Here is a 22,066-nt window from a genome sequence, read left to right as displayed (position 1 = left end):
GGCTGAGCCAGGGAACAGGGAGGTGCGTTGTGTGGGTCAAAGCCAGTGAAGCGAGACCAGAGCACTGGCTTGTTTTCAGTGGAACCAGGCGGTTCTCTCTTCTGCTTACACTGACACAGAACTGAGTCTTATTCTGCAATGTGAAAGATGTAGCATTGCTAACTGCAGCTTTTCCATTCCTTCTCCCTGCTGTATCATCTCTTTTTGTACTCACTCCCATTTCTCTCCTCGGGATACACTTAGCTGAGGCTTTTCCACAGAGCTGGGGTCCGAAAGACTGTCCTGGTTAGGGCAAGGCAACACCTCTACCTGGGAATATGTGACAGCTACAGCAGGATGTCACTGGAGCCTGCCTTTATAACCTTATTGGTTTTTATGTTTCCTGTAAGAGATGGGAGTGCAGGACAGAATATTACTCCTCTAATTAACTTAGATTCCGTGGTCTTTTCTAAAAATAATTCTGGCTCTACTCCAGCCATCCTGCTAATAAAATAAACAAGCCTGCCAGAGCCATACTAACTGTCAACATGGTTTGCTTTTCTGGTGTAGCCACCCCTTCCTCCTGGAGCTAATCATTTACACGTCCTGGCCTCTCTACTCTGTTTGTCACTGGCTGCACGCAGAGCTCTGGTGTGACCTGCCTGTGTGGCCCTGAGCCTTTCATCTCTGCCTGCACCAGGCAGTTGTCACCATTTCCTCCTGCTCTGCCCTTCTTCCCTTTCCCGCTCGGCATCACCTCTGCTGACACACACAGCAGCATCCTGCAGGGCTCCTGCATGACTCATCACGGGCAAGCAGCCCCTTCCCCCACATCCTGCGGCATTCCAGTCCAGGGAGCCCGGAACCTCCTTGCCTGTCTCCTATGCTGCTCCAAACCTTCCTGGGAAAGGGTGCCCCAAACCAGGCTGACTCTAATGCAACTTTTGTGCCCTTGTCCCTCATCAGGACCAGGCGTGAAATGGGCAAACAGCATGGTGCTTCCAGCACATGGCATGTCCAGACACTTCTCTAAAAGCAGATTGGTCATAAAATAAACCATTCCCACCTTGCCTGGGGCTGCAGGCTTCCCTAACCTGCCTGGAGGTTACTCCCCCAGGCCTTTGAAGGTGTTCAGCAGCTCAACGTAAGACATGCAGCGCTGGCAGGGGAAATTGCTTGCTGTTGGTTGGTGTTTTCCACAGCATTGTTTGCTCTTCTGTGCCAGAAATCCCCACAAATGTGACAAGTGCATGTGTTCTCTAGCTTGCCTCTGGTAGCAGAAGCAGCCTGTGTTGCTGCCGAGCAGAAATGCCTTCCCCCCCCCATCAGGCAGTGTCAATAAATCCCCTTGTATTTGTCCCACGTACAATGAGATTCTTGTGCTGCCGACACCCTGCTGCACAATGTACCCGAGTCTCCCAGAGAGGCCTCACTTAAAATAGATACTGTGATACTGGGCAGTGCAAATCTTCATTTCTCTGATTTCATACCACTTGTTGCACATTAAGTCAACTAACCCTGGCTTGTAGCTACTTCTGTATGAGAGTGCTTTTGTTGGGATTTTATTGCTTAGTATTCTTTTAAGTCTTACACAAGAAATAAATGCAGAAATGCTTTGAAACATTAGCAGAGTGGAGCTGCGATAAAATTCTTTCAAGCAGCCTGTCGGGAGGAGTGTTGCTGTTATACACAGCACTTTTGGTTAGACTTTCTTGGAAGCTTTGTCTATAAATAACAAACAAACCCCCTGGCTATTTTCTACTACTGCTCAAAACTTGTCATATTACATGTGCATCTCAAACCTGTGAAAAACAAGCAGGTGGTTGTTACGGCAAGGCTGCAACCTGACATTGGAAGCAAGGGGTGTTTCTCAAAAGCACTTCACTTGTTGCATTTGGCAATTGTTGTCACTACCTGTTTCTTTTCTGTATAATATTTGCAAGGGGAGAACACAAAGATTATATCTATGGATTTAGTAAATTCCCATCTGTATATCATTATTGCTGTATTTAGGTCATAAAAGAAGTGACATACAAAGCGGGAGCAGAGGAAAGCCGCTGGCAGTGACTGGCATGGCAGCCATGGCCACTGGGCTCAAGTGTTTGAATTGCCATCCAGGAGGCACAAGTTTAGTTTCCAGAGTCTGGCCATGTGGCTTCTAACCTAGCAAATGTTTGTTCCAGTGTAAAAGAGCTTTCCAGGGAATGGAGCCAAGAACAACATATTATAGTCTGCAGAGCCCTTGGTGGGAGAGGAGTTGTGGGGTGGTTCGAGCTAGAGAGAAATTACTGTAGCTGCCAGGAAGGTGTACTGTGATCACCAGCCAGGGAGATGACACATACCAGCACTACCTGCAGTCTGCTTTTCTTAGGTAATGACTCACTTTTTTAGGGAAGTTTGAGAAACCCCTGCATAGGATTTAGATAGATAGGATGTACCCACCCTACTATAGGAGGTCAGAGGGCTGTTCCCTTCCTGGAATCCTTCCTGGATTATTTCAGTTTTGTTGGGAACTGCTACACAGCTGCTATTGCATCTCAGAGTTGCTGCAATTAAGAGGAATCACTTCTGGTGGCATTCTAATGAGCATGAGACTTGGAAATCACTTTGGATAAAAGATACAAGAAAATACATGATAACTCACCAATAAAGGATGTTGTTGGCTCCTAAGGGAATTATGGATATCATTGCTGGAGTTACTCTAGCTGCAGCAATTCTTTTCATTGACATGTACCAAACCAGATAAGTAGCAGTGACCTGTAGTATGTCCTGGGTGTACATTTTCTTGTTTTACCTTTAGATCCAGTTGACTTGGCCTTGCCCATTGGGAAACTGAAATATTTGCTGACATGGTGTCAATAAATAGCCTGTCTGAACTAGCGCAATTTTTTTTGTTGTTCCTTACACGCTGGATTGTGATTAGCTATGTTAAAATGATGGTAAAAGCAGGAATCCCCCAAAAGTTATCACAAGCCTTCGTGTCAATGGTCCTATAGTCAATCACACAGGGACTTCCCTCTCCAATAATACTCACCTGAGTGAACCAGTGCTGGTTGTTAAACACACTGGCCTCAATCATGAAGCATTTTCAGCCCTTCTCCCATTTCCTTTTCCACATCCCAATAATCTACTTCTAACATCACAGCAATTCTGTGTCTGTCTTTCTACCTACTAAAGGTTAGGTCAAAGCAATGGAAGAGGAAGTGCTAGCTACCTTCTGGCAACAAGCAACACACTATTCTACTAACATCTGTGATCTGGTAGTCATTTTATTCTTCATGTAACTATCCAGAGCTTATCACCAGCTCAGGTGCTCTGACACCATCCTGTACCAAGGGCTAGACCAGTTCTAGCTATCTTTTGCAAGCCTCTTGGACACAATGCTCAGGATCAGCAGGTGGGATGTTTTCTGTGTACAGACCTGACCTCGGCAATGGCATTTGGCTCCTTCATGAGCCAGAGGGAACTATCCCATGTACATACCACTGACCCACCCTGATTTTGGCTGGGTAAGTCAGGATGTGCTGCCAGAGTCCTATTCAAAGTCCTCCAGCCCCATGGGTAACTATCTTTCCCTGAAATTTGCCAAACTGTACTTTCAGATAGGCTGCCAGAGGCTTAGGAAATATTAAGGGATGTTGTGCTTACTGTGCTATTTAGCTTGATGACAAATATCAGAATACACTCCGCCACCCACGTGCATAATGCTCAATCTGCTTGAGCAGTTTGTAAGTGCAGACCTGTAGCTGCATTGCAGAAGTGCACAAGGAGGGAGGCTTGAGACTTGAACAGTCAAGTACAAGGGAAGTTGGCATTTGAGTGACTGATTTGGACGTGGGGCTAAGCACATTAGTTGGATGAGTCTACTGAAATGAGCAGCAGTGAAGTAATTGATATTGGCACCAAAGGCCGGTAAGGTTTCAGGATTAAGTCTGTGATTGCAGTGAACTGCTGTTTTTACTTTGCTGTGCTAGGGCTGTTCTAAATGTCTTGAGGATTGAAGTACACAAAACGATGCAATGTGATGAGAGTCTCTTCCCAGCAGCTATAATCATCTCAATTTCTTAATCCACCTTAAATAAGCTTTAAATGTGGAGATCTGAAGTAGAAAAGCTACCACGACATTTATCAAACGATTCACTGACAGGGCTAAAAATAGTCTCAGCAGGATCCATACTCTTGAGCTTCATAATTACACTGCAATCTTCAGTACAACTCATTTAGAACTCAGGCAGCTCAGGTCTCATGCCCACACCCTCTTTTTTTGCCTACAGGTACCTGCTGGAGCAGGATTTCCCAGGGATGAGGATTGGACCAGAGCCTACAACTGACTCCTTTATAGCAGTTATGCAAGGAGATGTGGAAGGAATCGTTCCTGGAAATGCATTGGTGGTGGATCCCAAAAAACCCTTCAGGAAACTCAACGCCTTTGGCAATGCCTTTTTGAACAGGTCAGTACTCAAGAACTTGTTCTGGAGAGTAAAGCTAGAACTTATTGAACAGCATAGCTAGTAATTTAAAGGGATAAGGCATTGCACTTCTTTTCCTCCCATCCACATGGCTGATGCAAAGCCATTCCAGTCCTACCAGGTGCACAGAAGTCACTTACTGAAGGGCTGATTAACAAATTCAAGTGAGGTAAAACTATTTCACTTGAACAAACAAAACAAAAATGACATCACAGCCTGTTAAGCTCATCCTGTAGGAGTCTAACTTCATTACACTTGCTCTCCCTTGCTTCAGTGTTGCTAGCTTCTTCCATTCTGCAGTCAGTTTGGTCCCTTGAAACCAAATAGTCCAGCCATAGCCCCTGAAGTCGATACAGGAGTAGAACTGGCACACAATAACTACATCTTTGCTTTTTTGCATTGTTAAACATTGCTTGAATGTCCTCCTTGCAACAAAACCAGGCTCTCTTCATTTCTATACCTTATACATATAACCTCAGGTGCAAACTAATGACAGCTCTAATGTCTTTCCCATAAAAAAAAGGTATCAGAGGCTTTGGACAGTGGCTCTGTGACATGAGGAATGTAACCTTTCTATCCCCTAGACCCAGCCCAACCTGGGATATAGGCCTTGCAGGAAGCCAGCAGCACACACCCATATCCTAGATGAGCACAAACTGTGCTACAGCAGGCAGATGGGAACAAACTGACTACACCCATCATCAACGCCTTCCCTGCTAACACAGTGTGGGAGACATTGGAAACATGGCAGCTGCTCAGCCAAACAACCAGGAAAGCTGGGCTGGACTCTGGCTCCCTTTCTAACTTCCAAGCTTAAGAGAGTGTCTGTCCAGAGGGCGCAGCATCTCCTACCAGAACTTTCCCCAGGAGTGCTGCCATAGGCTGCAGCCAGATAGGGAAGGGACCTGCAAAGAAGATGGGAAGAAGCCTGATGAGAGAAGAGGGACTGAGCTGGAGTCGCTGCTGTGCAGAGAACCTCCCAGGGGACTCTGGAAGCAGCATCTGATCACTGCACAGGGCCATCAGTCAAATACACCAACATGGTCCTGCACCAGAGAGACTTTGAGAAGTTTTGAATGTTTTATTGGGTCCAGAACATCTGTGTCTGACCGACAGTTAGGACAGGTGAGTAGCCACTCCCTACACCAGGGGAGAAGGGTGATTCACCCTAAGAAAATAACAGGCCTTCTGCATGGAGTGCAGAGATACTAAATGAAGAGGGCATCATTGAGAGCAGCTCTGCTGAGAGCCAAGAACAGCAGTACAGAGAAGCAACATCAGGCCAGGCATGGGGGGCAAAAAAGCAAATGCTTCTGAACTGGGCTGATTGATGTGTCCTGAATGCAATTTGCTCCTAATACAGCAAGGGATTTCTACATCCATTAACCTAGTTCACTGTATCATACTGTGTTCTTGTTACTCTTCTGCTACTCTTCCTTCTCTTGAGGAAGGAGTCAAGCATGTGCCTGTGAGGACAGCAGGGCAGAGGGACACAGCAGTGATTCAGCACCAGACTAAGTGCAGTCCTTTTTGGAATGCAGGGAGTAGCCACAGAAGCTAATGACACCTTTTTGTTGCTGACATTAAAAACGAGGGGGTAATGATTTCTAAAGGGACAGAGGAAGACACGGTAAGGACTAGCTCAGCAGTGTGAGCATCACAGTGCTGAAAATGCAGATGGTAATGCCCAGCTAACAAGGAACTTAAACACATGCGAGAATTGACTCAGAGGGTCAGAAATTTAGCAGATGTAAGTCCTGGTGCACCCACTGGACTGGATCAAGCCACCCACACGTACTCCAGCTGTGGGGCTGGCTTCTTGGCTGGAAACAAGCAGAGCTATCTCTGCCTTGCACGTATCTTGATTCTGCTGTGTGTCTGCCAAGGTCCTGCCCTCAGCTAGGAGGCTATGAGCAGGGAATTTGGAGAAGGGAGCTTATCTCCAGGAGCCACCCCTCCAAGCTGAGATAGGAGTGGCTGTGGGCAAGTCTGTCTGCTTTACCCCTGGGAGGTTAAAGGTAACGCTTGACTGCACCAGTGGCAGGGAGCAGAGCAGCACAAGGCAGTAGCATTCACACAGGCCCAGCTGGTGTTGGCTGAGAGGTGGCAGCCCACTGTGTCCTGTGGGATGCAGAGCCTGCTGCTCCAGGAGTGGGCATCTACCCTTAGTTGGAAACCCTGCCCACCTCCACCAGAGACTGGGATCTGCTGCCTTCCAGGAAATAAGGGAAAAGTGATAGAGTCAGGATTTGGCTGGGAGACAACAAGCAAATGGTGCTGCTCAGAGCCTGTCTCCTCCCTCCCTTCATTCCCAGGAGATGGAGTGCCTGCCCATACCTGGGAGATAGGGCCAAGGTAGGGCTGACAAGCTGCCCGGGGCTGAAAGGATAGCAGGTCTGCAGAATCTTGTCTCTTGTCTGCCTCTCCTTGCCCCAGGTGGTTCCTGGGTATTGAGAGGAGGGCTTGTTTTCCTTACTCCAACTGCTGGCCAAACACCAGCTCTGGAGAGATCCTAGCAGAGAGATTACAGGTTGCACCTTGTTATCAGGTGCCTTGTTTGGCACCAAGGGCCTGGAGCAAAATGAGGAATCTCAGCCATTACTTTTGTCTCATATTGATGAGACTGGATTGGAGAGTCTCCCATCCCCAGAGTCTGTCTTGGGAAGCTAAGGCGGTGTCACTCCTGCTTTTGTGTTGTCAACAGCAGGAGACATCATGGATAACAGGTTCCCCCGTCAGCCCTGTGCTCTGCCTGCAGAGGTAGTGAAAGTCTAGTTTGGCGCCACGTTCTACCCTTCATGTGGCCCCGGACAGAATTAGGTCATGCTCCCTGAGGTCCTGCAGTTCTGCTGGGACAGCAGGAAGGCAGCAGCCTTAACAACCTTGCCAACAGAGCCAGAATGCACTCACTCATGCTGGCCTCTGACCTTATATCTGAAATCTCCTGTGGAGTACTTTTTCTAGAGAAACTGGTGGAAAATCCCCTTGCCCAAGCCATTTAGTATTAGAGCATGAGGAATAGTCAGGGCTGTAACAATGGAGAGCAGACCTGGGTTGGCAGGACAGGGGAATAACATGACCTCTTGAGCCTTTTGTTCTCTGCTGCTATGCCTGGCACTCAACAGGATAATCAAGCCAGTACCTCTCTTCAATATGAGGTGTTACACATTCCAAAATACACTCTGTTGCCACCTGCCAAGCTGTAGATCTGAGAGAGAGAGGCTGTAATATGTGGTCTGAAATAGGTGACAGTTTAGGAGAGAAGACACTCTTCTAACTCATGAGGATTCACTCCTGTCAGAATCCCTCGGAGTCATACAAGTAGAAAAATTGGGGAGAGGTTGTAGCACAGCCTAGAGGAGTTCAGAGATGCAGGGGCTTCAGCAGAACCAGCTACTCATCAGAGCACTGCCAGGCCCTGTCTGCCATGTCTGATAGAGTGGTCATTGTCCCAGCCCCCATCCTTTATGTGTTTATGCTTCTTCCCACAGTAACGTGTTTTTTATGCCTTGGATATCACACCACCCTATTAATATGCATACACACACACATTTATAGCTACCTGGAATGCCAGCTCAAAAAGGCTGTCCGTGAAATGCTACTGGGAGCCACATAAGGGGATAGGCTTTTACTGTCCTTTGCTGTTACTGGCAACTGAAATAGATGAGCTGCAACCCACTAAGCACAAAGTGACTCTTCTTAGGCAGTGATTTGCATAGATGCAGGATGGGGAGCAACTAGCTAAAGAGCTATTACACAGAAATGGACCTGCAGAGGGGGGAGCAGTAGATTACAAACTGAATGTTAAGTTAACATTGTCATACTGCTGTTAAAAAAACAAACATTTTACTGAGATACATAAACAGGACTGTCATATGTAAGAGATAGGGAGCAATCCATCTACTCTGCTCACCACTGGCAAGGTCACAGCTGGAGTATGTCAGCTTCTGGCATAATGCCTGAAGAAATATGTGGAACAGTTTGAGAGGACCCAAAGGAAGGCTGCTAGGGTCTTCAGGGATTTAGAAATGAGCTACAAAGGCAGCTAGAGAGAACTGAAAGAGATAGGAGAAAGAGAAAAAACAACCACCAAACTGTTTTCTACAGAGAAAAGGCTGAGAGGAGGCAGGATGACAGTAGTATACATTGTGACAAGAGGGGAAAAATAAATCATTTTCTACATCTACTAAGTTTGTGACTGAATGGCATTGTAGCGTGGTAATTGTAGAGTAGACATTAAAAAAAAGAGGGTTTGCTGTAAGGATTATTAGGTAATTGAGTAGACTCCCAGCAAGTGTTGGTGAGTTTGTATTGTTACGGATTTGAACAACACTTTAGACAAATACCTGATTGATCCTACCTTGAGGTAGACTAAGCAGCCTCTTCAAGCTGCCTGTACTTTAGTATTTCAGTGGTACAAGACTAGCACACTTTTTGTCTGTTTAAGGCCAGATTTGAAAGAGAACGAAAGTCCTACAACATTGCTGATTTTTTTTTTCAAAACCGAGTTATTTCAGTTCACTTGAGTTCAAGACTCTACAGGGAAATGCTTAAATGAAGAAAAACAAATACCACTTCTTGCTAAAATCAAAACAGCACATTAATGAAAACCCAAATATTTTCATAATTCACAATTTGGGGGCTCTTGTAAGAAAACCTGCCATAAGTCATGTCTGAGCCCCATGTTCCAGAAGCAGCAAAGTAATCAGACAAAAATGCTTAGTTCTCCCTTCTTTTTCATTTCTTTAAGTAACAGTAGCTCCAAGCTCAACTGAAGACTTGCAAGATCAAAGTCTGGCTTGTCCTGTGCTGCCTGTGATGTTCAGCACATCATAAGTACCTTTTGCCTTTTTTTTTTTTTAAACCCATTTATTTTCCACACAGGTTCGTTTGTGCCCAGCTACCTAATCCTGTATTAGAGAGCATCAGCGTCATTGATACACCAGGAATTCTTTCTGGAGAGAAGCAGAGAATTAGCAGAGGTAAGTCCCAAGTTCAGTTCTCTTCCAAATGTTAATAGTGAACACCAAAGGAACTCTTCAAACTACACAAGCTGTAAACAGAAGCAGTAGTAGGAGCCTCTAAGAGATGGAACGTGACTTTGCAAATGGAGTCCAAAGAGACATTGTTAATCTCCTGCAGAGAATTTAAATGTGTTCAGGGAAGGTTGCTGAGAAGGTCAGCAGTACCTGTGTCACAGTCCAGTATTTCCCCGTGGAAGAGATTTCCAACAGAAAGAGTCAATTAATACCTCTCTGCTTTGCAGAAACACTTGCTTTCGGTGACTCACTGATGATTCATAGCTAAGGCTCCCTTTGTAATCAGCCTGGTTTCTTTCCAGCTGACCTCACGGGTTTCTTGAACTGTCCAGGCTTCCTAAGTCTGGTGCTGGACTGGACTGGGTTTAAGAGCCATTGCATCCAGGTTCCCCATTGCAATGGGGAATCTGGAAATCCTGGGGACACTAAATCATAGAATGGTTTGGGCTCAAAAGGACTTTAAAGATCCTCTGGTTCCAACCTCCTGCCATGGGCAGGGACACCTTCCACGAGACCAGATGCTCAAAGCCCCATCCAACCTGGCCTTGAACACTTCCAGAGATGGGGCACTTACAACTTCTCTGGAGAACTTGTTCCAGTGTCTCACCACCCTCACAGTAAAGAGTTTCTTCCCAATATCTAATCTAAACCTACTGTCTTTGGTTCAAAGCCATTCCCCCTTGTCCTGTCACTACATAACCTCGTAAAAGGAGCTGATGAACAGCACAGTCTGTTAGTGAATTCCTGAGGTCGGTCTCAGACTCACCCTCTGAAATGAGCAACATCTTTAAAATCCGTGGTCAGTTTCTTACTCTGTAAGGTAATAGTGGCATAGCTCGCGTTTCTGGAAGGTTCCTTACATAAAGCTTGTAGCTATGCACTGAAAGAAAGCCAAGAGTACTAATCTCAGTGTTCAGGTTTGAGAAGATCAGTTCTCATTCGCACTCCCTATTAACAATGCACAATTAAGGTTCAGCAGCACAGGCTCTACCCAAAAATGCTGAGGCCTTTCCCATATTTCTGTGTTCTGTCCCCTAAGATGACTCATTTACCAGTTTTATAACACTCTTTTGCATTGAAATTGTTCTTGGAAACTTCCTTTTCTCTTTTAATTGAGCAGCCACCTTACACAGAGCCATGTCTTGTTTGTTTTACTGGGATCTTCCACCACAGGGACCTTAGCTAAGGAAGCATCAAGAAAGCACAGCTACAGTTAGTTGAAAACTCACATTAACCTTTTTCAGCATAGGTCTCTGCACTTCTAGGGGATCATAAATTCCAAGGTGCGCCAGCCTTCATGAGAAGGTTGGAAAATATGCTGTGGAAGCATTCCTCCCTTCAGCAGAAAGTGTTATAGAGATAAACAAAAATTTATGTTACATGGTGTAAAAATTTTCCAGTTAAAAAATGCCACTGAAAGCAACGAGTTCTCTTGTAGAACTATCACAGTGAAGCAAATTTGCTTAGAAGGAAATATTTTTGTTATAAAAAGAAAAAAAAAGAAGAAATTGAAGATGAGTCAGAATAAACCCATTTCAAGCCCCTTTCCCACGTCTCCTCACTAATTCAAACCCTGACATATATTGCAAGATTTTCTTACTTTTCAGCTATTTACAGAACTAAAAATATCCTTCTGCAAAATACGTTGGCACTTCTTGCTCCTTCTTTTGCAAAAATTTTTCCAGTGGGTCTTGGTGTCCCATTCTACAGCCTGTCTGTCTGACCTCAGTGCTGGCAAAGTCATGGAGCTGATCATTGTGAGAGCAATCACACGGCACAGCAGGACAAACGGGATCAGACTCAGCCATCACAGGTTTATGAAAGGCAGATCCTGCTTGACCAACCTGATCTCCTGTGGCAAGGTGGCACACTTACTGGATGAGGGAAAGGCTGAGGATATTGCTTAGCTAAACTTCAGGAAAGTCTTTGACACCGTTTCCCACAGCATTTTCCTGGAGAAGCTGGCTGCCCATGGCTTGGATGGGTGCACTCTTCCCTGGGTAAAAAACTGTTTGGATGGCCAGGCCAAGAGTTGGTGGTGAATGGAGTTAAATCCAGTTGGCAACCAGTCACAAGTGGGGTTCCCCAGGGCTCAGCACTGGGACCAGACATGTCTGATGATCTGAACAAGGTGATAAAGGGCACCCTCAGTCAATTTGCAGATGACACCAAGCTGGGCGGGAGCATCGGTCTGGTCTACTGGCAGGTAGGCAGGCTCTGCAGAGGGATCTGTAGATGGATCTGAATCGATGGGCCGGATCAATGGGCGAAGGCCAGCGCCGCGTTTATAGTTGGCCTCAATGACCTTAAAGGTCTTTTCCAACCTAAACAATTCTACGCTTCCTGCAGCTACTCTGATAAATGCCAGCAGTGTCAGAACATGCTGATGCACAGGTGTACACTGTTAGGAAAGTCACTGGTGCACTTTGACACAAGCCAATAATACCTCTCCAAACATCTGAGAACAGCTGAGGAGGCTAAAGGGGAGTCCCAGTTCTGTAAACTTTTGCACAATATACCTGTTTGTAGAGCTGCAGACCTGTGAAACAAGTTCTTCCTGGGCAACTTTTCTGCAACTAGTGCAGTTAAGTGCACTAGGGGCAAAAAATTGGCACATTGCATGTTGGCCCTGTGACTACAGTGTGTGGTCATTCAACCCTTTTGCCAGGAGGCAAGAACTCCAGATGGAGCACAGCCATCTCCTGGTCATTCTGCCATCCCAGGAATTTTCTCTGCCACATCTCCAGCGAGACAAAGGGGCTGTCACAACTTGTCAACTGACTTAATCACACCAGTTAAAAGTACAGTGTAGGTGGGGGTCTCACTTTGTCACCATTTGCATCCAGGACAGACTGAAACTGGTCATGTGGGCCAGGTCAGATGACCTTTCAATAGCTACAGGGCAAGGTCCTCATGTGGTTTAGATCAACAAAGCTCTGTTGAAGCTGGGACAGCTCCAGTGATTTCTGTCTGCAGGGAGCAGAAAGAGTCAAAAGAGTGTTGAGGTGCTTGTGTTTAGGAAGGGCTGCTGCCAGGCATTGCCTTGAGCTTATCTCAAGGAAGCTGATGTTTGAAAGGGAGTACTCATCTCCCAGCTCCTATGGAAGAGGAATAGAAAGAAGTGGTAAGGCTGGCACCTTTGCCACCAAGCTTACAAGCCAGCTGCCCTCGGTAGCAAGTTGATTTTGGAGGCAACTAGAGCAATAATGTGGTTTTTAGGCAGAAAACAAGACAGTGCTAAAAAATGCTCACACAACAAAGTGCATCTGCTCTTCTATACCTTCCCAGCCTGCTCAGATTTCACTTAGGAATGAAGCAAGACCTGAGGGAGTCTTACAGAGATTTCCCAAGAGACTTTGAAATTTCTTAGCAGCTGGAAACAGGAGAGCTCCTCTTACCTGCATTGCTAGTAGGTTTTAACACCCTCAGACTGGGGTACCTGTGAAGCAAAATCAGGAAAGGGAGTAGGTAGTGAAGTAGCTTTCTGTCACACATTTGAGGGGAAAAGTAAAGATTCAAAAGATGTGGCAGGCTTTCCCAGCCTGCCCATCCCATGAGAACCAGCAACATTTCTAAAAATAGGAAATTCCTCTCAGTGGGAACATCACAAGTCGTCTCCTTTCCCTTTAGACGTCAGGAGCATTAGCTAATCTATACGGTGCCAGTTTAGCAGAATACCATGCTATCAAATCTTAGCAGTCCTTGAAGGCCACCTTATGCTCCTGAATTTCAAAGCAGTAGCTGTTCCTGTTATTGGATCCATGTTTCAAGGAGCAGGGGCATGGAAGCTGAGTTTAAAGGATTGATTCAGGGGCCACGTCCAGGTTCTGAAGCTTTGCATTTATCTGAACTGAACTCTGAATTAAATTCACTGCCTCATTTGTGTTAAAAGAGTAACATGACAGATAACACAGTCCCTTCCCTGCTGGACAGACAGCATGTGCACCAGCACCTGGTGTTAGTGCTGGCAGCTCTTAGCCTCGGACAGCCAGCAGCAGGGTAGCAAGCTTTCCTCTGAGGAATGTTGTATAATCCCAAGAAACAGCACTGCCCAAGCACTGGCTCTTTTCCAGAACTACATGACCATAAGAATCCCCATTCCCCCACAGAGCAGACAATGCCCAGTAGCAGACCTTCAGGTTTAGGCCTATCAAGTGATCGAGGGTGATACAGTCTGTCATAGCTCAAGTCCACATCCCTTTGGCATGCAGTGAGATCACCAGCATTGACACAGCTGTTGCTCTCAGGCTCTGGTAAAAAGTGTAGCCAAGGAGCTGCCTGCACTGATTTCTCCTACTGAGCTCCCGTGACTCATGCACTGCTTTGTGGTGGGCACCCATGGTGTCACAGGTGTGGTAGTTACACTCCCTGGGGTATACTGGTTTCATTTACAGGCCTGATGGGATGTGTTTCCAGGATGTCTTGGCCCAGAGCGTCTTGCCCTTCACTGCTTCTGTATTATCCTTACCTGGAAGTCAGCTGTTTCTCTTCTGGTCTTTTTTACATACTGGGTCATGGATCTGTGGCAGCCTGTAAAGAGCCAGTCATTGCCTTGTCTCTTGCTCTGTGTCCTTCTCCTTTTTTTTATTGTTTCTAGGGAGCATGAGGCAGCAGTAGGCTGCAGCAATGCCCGTAGGGGAGGTGTTTGTACCAAAGCAGCACAGTCCTGTCTGCTTTGACAATTTGATAATAATATGGATGCTATCCATTTGCAAACCACTGTTCTGGTGTCACATAAGGAGCCCAGGCCTTCCTACTGGGAGAGAAGATGACAAGGGGATGACTGTGCTGAAATAAATGAGGACAGAGGGGAGGACCACAGATCAGGTCATGCAGTACAGCAGAGCCAGGGCAGGAGTTAGGGACTTCCTCATAATTCATCACCTTGTGCAGTCTGCCATGCTAATTGAGCCACCTGGCAACAGGAACTCATGTACTTCAGTGGCAGTGCCATCCCCGGGGGGCTGAGCCTTAACACACTGCTGACCATCCGTCTCAACCTACATGTGCCCTGAGCTGGGCAGATCCAAGTCTGCCAACTTCAGTGATGCCCTGGACAAGTTGTATTTGATCCCTGTTTTGGGGTAGTACTTCCTGAATATATCCTGAACACTTATTTCATCTTCACCCTCTATGTGTCACCTCCTCCTTTTCCTGCATTAACAGTGAGCACAAGGTCCTAGCCAGGAGGTAAGGACTGGCAGTGTCATTCCCCATCTGTTTTCTTTCCAGTATGCACTATTCCAGTGTTTTTCCAGCCTTCTACCCATTCTGCTGGCTGCAGTGCAGCCTAGGCATCCCATAGCCAAGGGAAAAAGCCCGTTCACACTAACCTCGCTGTGTCTCCCGGGAAAGAAGAATTCCCAAATGACCAGCAGCTTCAGCACCAGAGATGCTTAGTGACTCACCAGCCTGACAGCAAAAAGAAAAATGCTAATAGCAAGTCTTGGGCAGGGCAGAGCTCTCAGACTGGCTATGTCTCAAATAGCCATGATTGGAAGGGAAAGGCAAACACCAGGGGAATTGATGTTCTCCCACTTCATGCAATGCTGTTTAGGGTACATTGGCAACGAGAAAATATTTTTTCCAAAGAGTTTTGTCATATGTGCTAGCAACAGGGTGATACACAACTAAGGCATCCACCCTGATAGCCTCTAAAAGGGAAGTATTTCAAATATTTGCTATACTGCTCCCCACCAGTGATGTTTGCTTATATTTTGTATTTCATTCTGCCTGGGAGGGTAAAAGTGCACTGGTTAGTTTTGACTTCCCAGTTCACCTCTATTACTGCAGTGCAGTAGCTGCTCTGCCAACTTGCCTGATTTTATCACAGTCTCACTAACACATAATGTTCCACTGGAAGGCTCAGCTCCTATAGTCACACAGTTCTGCACTTCCTCTTAAGAGCAGCATAAAAATGAGCAGAAAATCTACACTTCTCATAATTTTTATTTGTAGAAATCCATGAAGCCATGAGCCTAACTCTTCTGATCTGAAAGCAAGATTAAAAAAAAGAAAAAGTCAAGATTATTTTGGGGTTTTGGGAAAACCATTATTTTGTTTGGGGAGAGGGTCCGTCTCCATGATTTCAGTTGGAGGTGCAGTTCCAGAACTGGAAGAAAAAAAAGTAACACAAAACAGCAGATTAAATGGCTGCAAAGATAGAAAGGACTGTGCTGTTTTGTTGGGGTGTTTTAAATTCTTACTAACATACAGCAAGTACTTAATTTGTGTTACTAAACAAGTCTGATTTTTAGAACAGCTGTTCAGCTTGTCTATGCGTTGTCCACTGTGCACTCCAGAAATATCCCAAGTATCTATTTCATCAAGGAAAGATAGTCATGCCCATCAGCATCTCATCAATTTGCATTATTTATGCCCGTCATGAATTCTTTCAGCTTCCCAAGTAACAATGGAGAAAGAATGTGTTTCCTGGTCACTGATGGCTGTCAGTTACTGGTGGCCATTTCAGGCCTTGTTTTCAAACGTGATTTCACCTAAAATTAAAATGTGTGTACTGGGAGAATTCAGTTTGTGTTTGAAAGCTATAGTAAAAAAAAATTCCTTGGAATCCCAGCTACACATTAATGCTGCTGTGCACTGACCTCTCTGGAATATGTGGCCTATATTCAAATGCCTTCTGAGGTCTCAGAATCTGGCTAGGAATTGTCTTCAGCGTTGGCTCAAATACCAGGAGACGCTCAATCCATCTGTCACAAATGGCAAAGCTGTAAACTTGTGGAGGGGACAACTTCTGCTGTGTGTACATAGAAACTGAACAGGCTGTTATAAGGAAACTTAGCTCTGAACAATACTCTCATCAGTTTAACCTCACCTGATTTGAATATGCTTACTGAGGATTCCTTCAGTTTCCACTGACATAAAGCAAGAGGCTTGTCAGGCTCCCAGTCTCTTCCCAACCCTGAAGCTGTTGCAGTAAACAACATGAAAGCAAAAGGCCACACAGTCTGCCACTCCAGGTACTGGTTAATGTAAATGTTAGCATTGTTCCTGGCTGAGAGCATAGACAGATCTGCCGTGCTTTGAGTCCTTTTGCCTTTGCTTTGGAAACCCTAAAGTCTCCAAAACGTATTTAATGTTTCCACTCGTTCTTGGTACAGAGGAGGAAGAAATGCAGAGCACTGGCTGGATGATGTAGCTCCCAGTGCTCTGAATCAGCAGCTCTGGGACAGATTATTTCTTTGAGTATAAGTAAAGGCAGAGGTGATCAGCAAGCTGAGGCCTGCTCTGAAATTATGACATGTAATAGTTCACAGAAATCTTTTCATCCCAAAGGACTGCTGTCTACTTCACAACACACCCACAGATATGCATTACAGGAATCTCTTTATATTCCCTTGGAAGGCGGCCACCTCCAGAGAGGAGTATGGCAGCTTTTTACAAAGATGTTTTGGGATGAGCTGCAGCGAGGTGTATCCAGTACCCATCCTTTGCTTTTCATCATCCCTTCTGTCCTCTCCTTGCTGGCACTACCAGCTTCTCACCGTCAGAGAAATTTGCTCATATCATTGTTGTTCCACTCAGTCCCAGCACCCTTCTCTCTCCATGACACCATCACTCTTTGGGTCTCACAAGAGCCATCCACTCAGCTTCCCACTCACTTTGTGTGTCCTCAAAGGATATGTCACTTTCCCCTCCCCCACTCCCCTCCTTTTCTTCTTCTGACCATCGTGTGACCTTCCTTCTCCTTTGCTTACAGCCATCTGTCACATTTGGGTAACACCTGCCCCTCCTGGCACATTCTCCCCCGCCACTGTGGGCTGCCTGCGTGTTTTGCCATGACATAAGTCCTCTTCCCTGGACTTTGAACAGCTTTCAGGCAGGACATCACTGTGAGCAGTTAGACTAAGCCTCAAAACCCTCTTATTCAATTATAAAAATTCAAATCAAGGCATTAGTTCCCTGGAATCAGCATTCATTTCATCTCTGAAGAGCTGTTCCCTCTCGAGGATAGTCAGTGTTTACTGTGTCAACTATCCCATCTTCTGATGTTGTCCTCAGATGCACAGAGCCAGTCTGTCAGTTGACAGATAGGGACACAGCTACAAAACTCTGCCCTATAGAGTGGCACAGTCTGGTAAATCTTCAGTCTCTGGATAATATCAGCTTTAGAAAGATGAGAAGGAAGCTCCCAGTGACTCAAATTTAGCAGGAAAGAGGTGAATTGCTAAAAGCAACACCAGGAGTGACAGCAAGCTGTGAGATATCTGGTGCAAAGCAGCAGCTTTGTGTTTTTCAGCATTTCTTGATCTTGCTGTTCCCATGTGATCCCACCTGAACTCCACTACCACAGAGTCTGTGGCCATGGTTCCACAAAACAGGAAAAGCAGTAGTGTGCATGCTACCAGACAAAAAACCAGCACAAACAAACAAAACAAACCTAAACCAATAAGCAGTGTAGCTACACGGTGAGAAATGCTGAACCAATGCATGCCCACTCGGTGGTGGTTTAAGTTGTATTTAAAATGTTACAGCCAGGCAGATTTTATGCTGGATCAGGTATCATCCATCTTCCCACAGTCAGCATAAAGACTGTATCATGCCATGGTCTGACTTGACAGAAGTGTAATTGCATAATCCTATCAGATCTTGGTGAAATGCATGCTGTCAGGTATTCCAGTGGTGCACAAACGAGTAATCAGTAAGCCAGCCTACCTTATGGAGTCTGGGTGGCAGGGTGTCTGCAAGATCATTTTTTCTGTAGGCTGAACTCACTGACAGTCCTGCTGACTTGTCAGCTTTGTGTTGAATCTGTTGAGTCCTTTTCGTGCTGTCAGAAGGAAACCTGTCCCATGAAAAAAAAGTCTGATGGGAATAAAACTGTTATCTTGTCCTCCTAGTACTGTATGGTTGGGATTAATTTTCTATTAATGTTCACCTTGTTTGGAGGTTGTGAAAGAAGCTGCGTCAGTGATGTTAGGGAATGTTTAAGTATTTTTCCACAGGAATGCGAGTACAACAAACAGACAGGAATTACTGAACAGAAAATTCTTCCCTTAACAGTTCTATCTGACACATCCCCGTAATAATAGTTTTGCATTTATGCAGCTTTGGCAAGCAGATGGCTTCCCAAATGCCCTGTAACTTCACAATAAAACTGTACTGTGTGTGTGGACAGCTTCACCCATCACTGAAATGCTGCCAAGTCAGAGATAGTAACTGGCTGCTTTTGTGAGAGGCCTTAGCAACGCCCTACAACACTGAGAGAGGCATAAAGAGACATAATAAATTTGCAGTGGAATGAGCAAAGGACACTATGAAAACTCCTAATTTGACTGTAGATGAAGATCAGCTCATAAACTGATAAACACACTAATAAACTGGCAGAAGGAAGAGTCAGGCTCTGTGCATCTGTGAAATCAAAAGGGGCAGAGGGAGTAAATTAAAGCAAGGATATAATGCTTAGATTTAGTTACAGAATGAGCCTCCTGTGTTTTCAGGTGTTGAGCACCTCCAGCTTGCCCTTAGAGTTTTACATTGTCACTCTGCTACCCAAATGCTTTAGTAACAATCTACTCTTTTTATACACTGAAAGCAAAACTAAATAATCAACCCTACTGTTGTATCATGTATGTAGCAATTCTCTAAGCACTCGTCTGTGTGAGAAGACACTACCAGTCAGTGACTCCAAGTAGGTACTTGTAAACAAAGGTCTTGTCCCACCTGCCCTTTCCACGCGTCGTGCTACATGTTAAGGAACAATACAACACTCATGATAATTTTCCTGTCTTTTCCTCTAAAGTGTTCTGTTGCTTAAGAACAAAATACATACACTTACACCTTGGTTTTCCTGCCAAGTACCTCCATACAGGAGAATGCAGCTGTGATTATTAGAAGTGCACACAAACATGTGTTTCTTACTCTGCTGGGCACCAACAGGAAAGCAGTCTCACACACGTTCCCTGAGTGCCAAGGCAAGTGGGACATACAAGGGGAGTGTGTGGGCTGGGCTTTGGTCCCAGCATGGGATGTAGATGAGTCCATGCTGTTGACTGCTCTGAAACATCACCAAGTGTTACTCCCCAGGGCTTTGTTCTCTCGTTAATGGAGATATGCAGGACAGCTGTCAGGAGAATATCTCTGAACAAGGAAAGAAGCTCAGAAAGAAAGTCTGCTAATCAATCTAGATGTTTAATGAAGTCCATAGGGACATTCAAGACTCACTTTATGTTACTGTAGCAGCTGGGAATACACAAAAGGTCTGAGCAGATATTAATTTCCTTTTCTTGCTGGGTAGAGAAACATTTTTTTTTTAATAGGAAAGGGAGGCTCACAGAATAGATACCTTCTAAGTGTTACTGTGTTCTAAGTGATCCAGGCTTGATACAAGATAAAAATCATCAGAGCTAAATACCTAAAGATACTTTTGGAAAAACCTTGAGACCCAGGCAGATCAAAGGGCTAAAATCAATCTCCCAAGTCCTCAGTTAATACCAAAACTACTGTACCACTCTTTCTACAGCACCCTCTTCTTTTAAACGAGTTCCCACTTTTACCGAATCACTAAAAGGTGGGCTGAATGTCAGTTGCAGTTTCCCTGCCTGATCCCAGCCCCTAAGTGAGCCTAATAGAGACTGTTCCTCTACTGTCAGAGGGAAAACATTTACGTGATCTGACAGGACATCACTAACATTACAAGGTATCCTAGAGAGCACGATTCTGTTTCCCCTCTTGATTCTCCCAAGAAAGTAGCCAAAGTACAATTCAAACGTGTGCCAGGTTGACAAGAAAACATCCCAGTCAATGAGATTTGACAAGATTAAATGCAGAAACATCTCCAAACAAAGTCACTGACTCATTGCTTCCATGATGAAAAAGCAAGCTGTGTTGCTCTGCGTATGAGGAATAAACTGTCTTGCCATGCCAGATGACTTCCAGTACAGCCCCAGCAGACCTGAGCACTAAGTGTGTTTTGCAAAGTTTGAGGGGGCGTGAGAGGTCCCTGTTTGCAAATTCATTGGTCTGCTTGCAGAGGGACAGCTTGCAGTCTGAACCCCATCCAAGTGAAATGAGGCATCTTCATCCTGCTGCCAGTCCCTCCTAGCACAGGTTGGGAAGGAGTCAGCATGCTTAGCTTTGCAGCAGATATGCAAATGGTGAGGTGGGGGTGAGCTCCCTACAGCAAGAACACCTAAGGTTAAAAAGCTGAGGTTAACCCAAGTGTTAAAAAAGGCTGTTAATATCTGAAAGCGAACGGGACCAAGTTTATTTCAGTCTTAAGAGTCTGACTCGTGACTGTTATTGAGGTCAGACACATGGACTGGGCAAGATACAGAGCTATCAATATGATATATTGAATGCTCAGCAGGTCTTTGTCAAAGGTAATACTAATTCTGAATTCTCTGAAGCTCTCAGCATCAAACATAACTGAGCAAAGAGCCAGGGCCCAGCATTGCTTCCTGCTGGTAGAGAAGGCAGTGCTGTCCTAAATGAGCAGAGGACATGGGTGAGACAAACATCTATCTCTTCCATCTATGATTTCTGTAGATCCTCTGGAAAACAGCAGGGCAAACTGTCCACATCCAGGAGCACACACCCACACCCCACTACCCCCTGTTCTTGTAAGGAGCAAACGGTAATTGACCAAAGCAGAACACTGCCAGAAATAACCTTTGCATTTGTTCTCAGTGGCAAAAAGTTAATATCAGCTGAAGAGAAAGTTCACACAGGCTTTACTCTTGACTTGGCAGCCAGGATTGCACTCCAGTTTGCTTAGTCAGAAGGGACAAAAGGCCAGTGGCAAAAAGCAAGATCAGAGCTCAGCTCTCCTCCCTTCTATAGTTCCAATCTAATGACTGAGATGCGCTGGTTGCCCTCTAGGTTTTGGAGGGGACAGAAAGAAAAATAAAAAGAAAGGATAGGGGGAGGAAAAAGCACTGAACTAATTATCATACATTTACTCATGAAAGCCAAGATTAAAATAGTATTTTAAAGGATTCGAATGCAAATAGCATTTGCTCTGTCCTGATTTTCCCTGCCAGAGTGCAGCACTCTGGCAACAGAAATAACCCCAAATGTTGCACAGCATAGGAGAGCCTGACAGAGCAGAGGGAGAGAATGAGCCAGTCTCTCACCGAGGCTTTAAAGAAGGTGAAAAAAACACCACAGAGCTAGGAAAGAAGGTCATTTTGTTGCTGTCATTACTACTGTTTTAAGGACACATCTCCACACACTCTATTTATCATGCCCTCTATTGCCTAGAGAATGGACATTGTACATCCATTATCCTTAGTCTTGAGGCATGTGAAATTTGAACCCACTGTTCCTATCTTTAGTCCACCTCTCGTGTTCTGCTAAGCATCAAGCACTTAGCTAAGTGAACACAAATCATTTGGGTTTGTGCACATGCAGCAGGTACGACAGGATGATTATTCCGGTAAGGCAGGTTATTTGCATCCCAGCTTTTGAATTGGATGCAACAAAGTTAGTCTCACACTACTAGACAAGAGCTGAGAATTATTAAGTGGTAGAGATATGCATCTCAAACCAGTCTGGGTGCAAGTATTGCAATTATCCAGTTTTCTACAGCTCGTAGGCTGTGCTGGTGGCCAGTCACAC

At 45.3% G+C, this 22,066-nt stretch overlaps 1 protein-coding gene across 1 annotated transcript in view; it reads left to right on the top strand.

The window, feature by feature from the left end:
- Positions 1–22,066, top strand: part of EHD3 (EH domain containing 3) — a 30,716-nt gene that overhangs the window by 3,132 nt on the left and 5,518 nt on the right. Inside the window, exons 2-3 of the mRNA XM_051783412.1 lie at positions 4,254–4,430; positions 9,333–9,430. Coding sequence (XP_051639372.1) covers positions 4,254–4,430; positions 9,333–9,430 — 275 coding nt within the window. The remainder of the gene's footprint in view (positions 1–4,253; positions 4,431–9,332; positions 9,431–22,066) is intronic.

This window comes from Manacus candei, unplaced genomic scaffold (genome assembly GCF_025592945.1).
Source record: "Manacus candei isolate 608988 ecotype Guabito, Panama unplaced genomic scaffold, ASM2559294v1 h1tg000017l, whole genome shotgun sequence".
NCBI classification, from domain to species: Eukaryota; Metazoa; Chordata; class Aves; order Passeriformes; family Pipridae; genus Manacus; species Manacus candei.
This window is presented reverse-complemented; position numbering and strand designations above follow the sequence as displayed.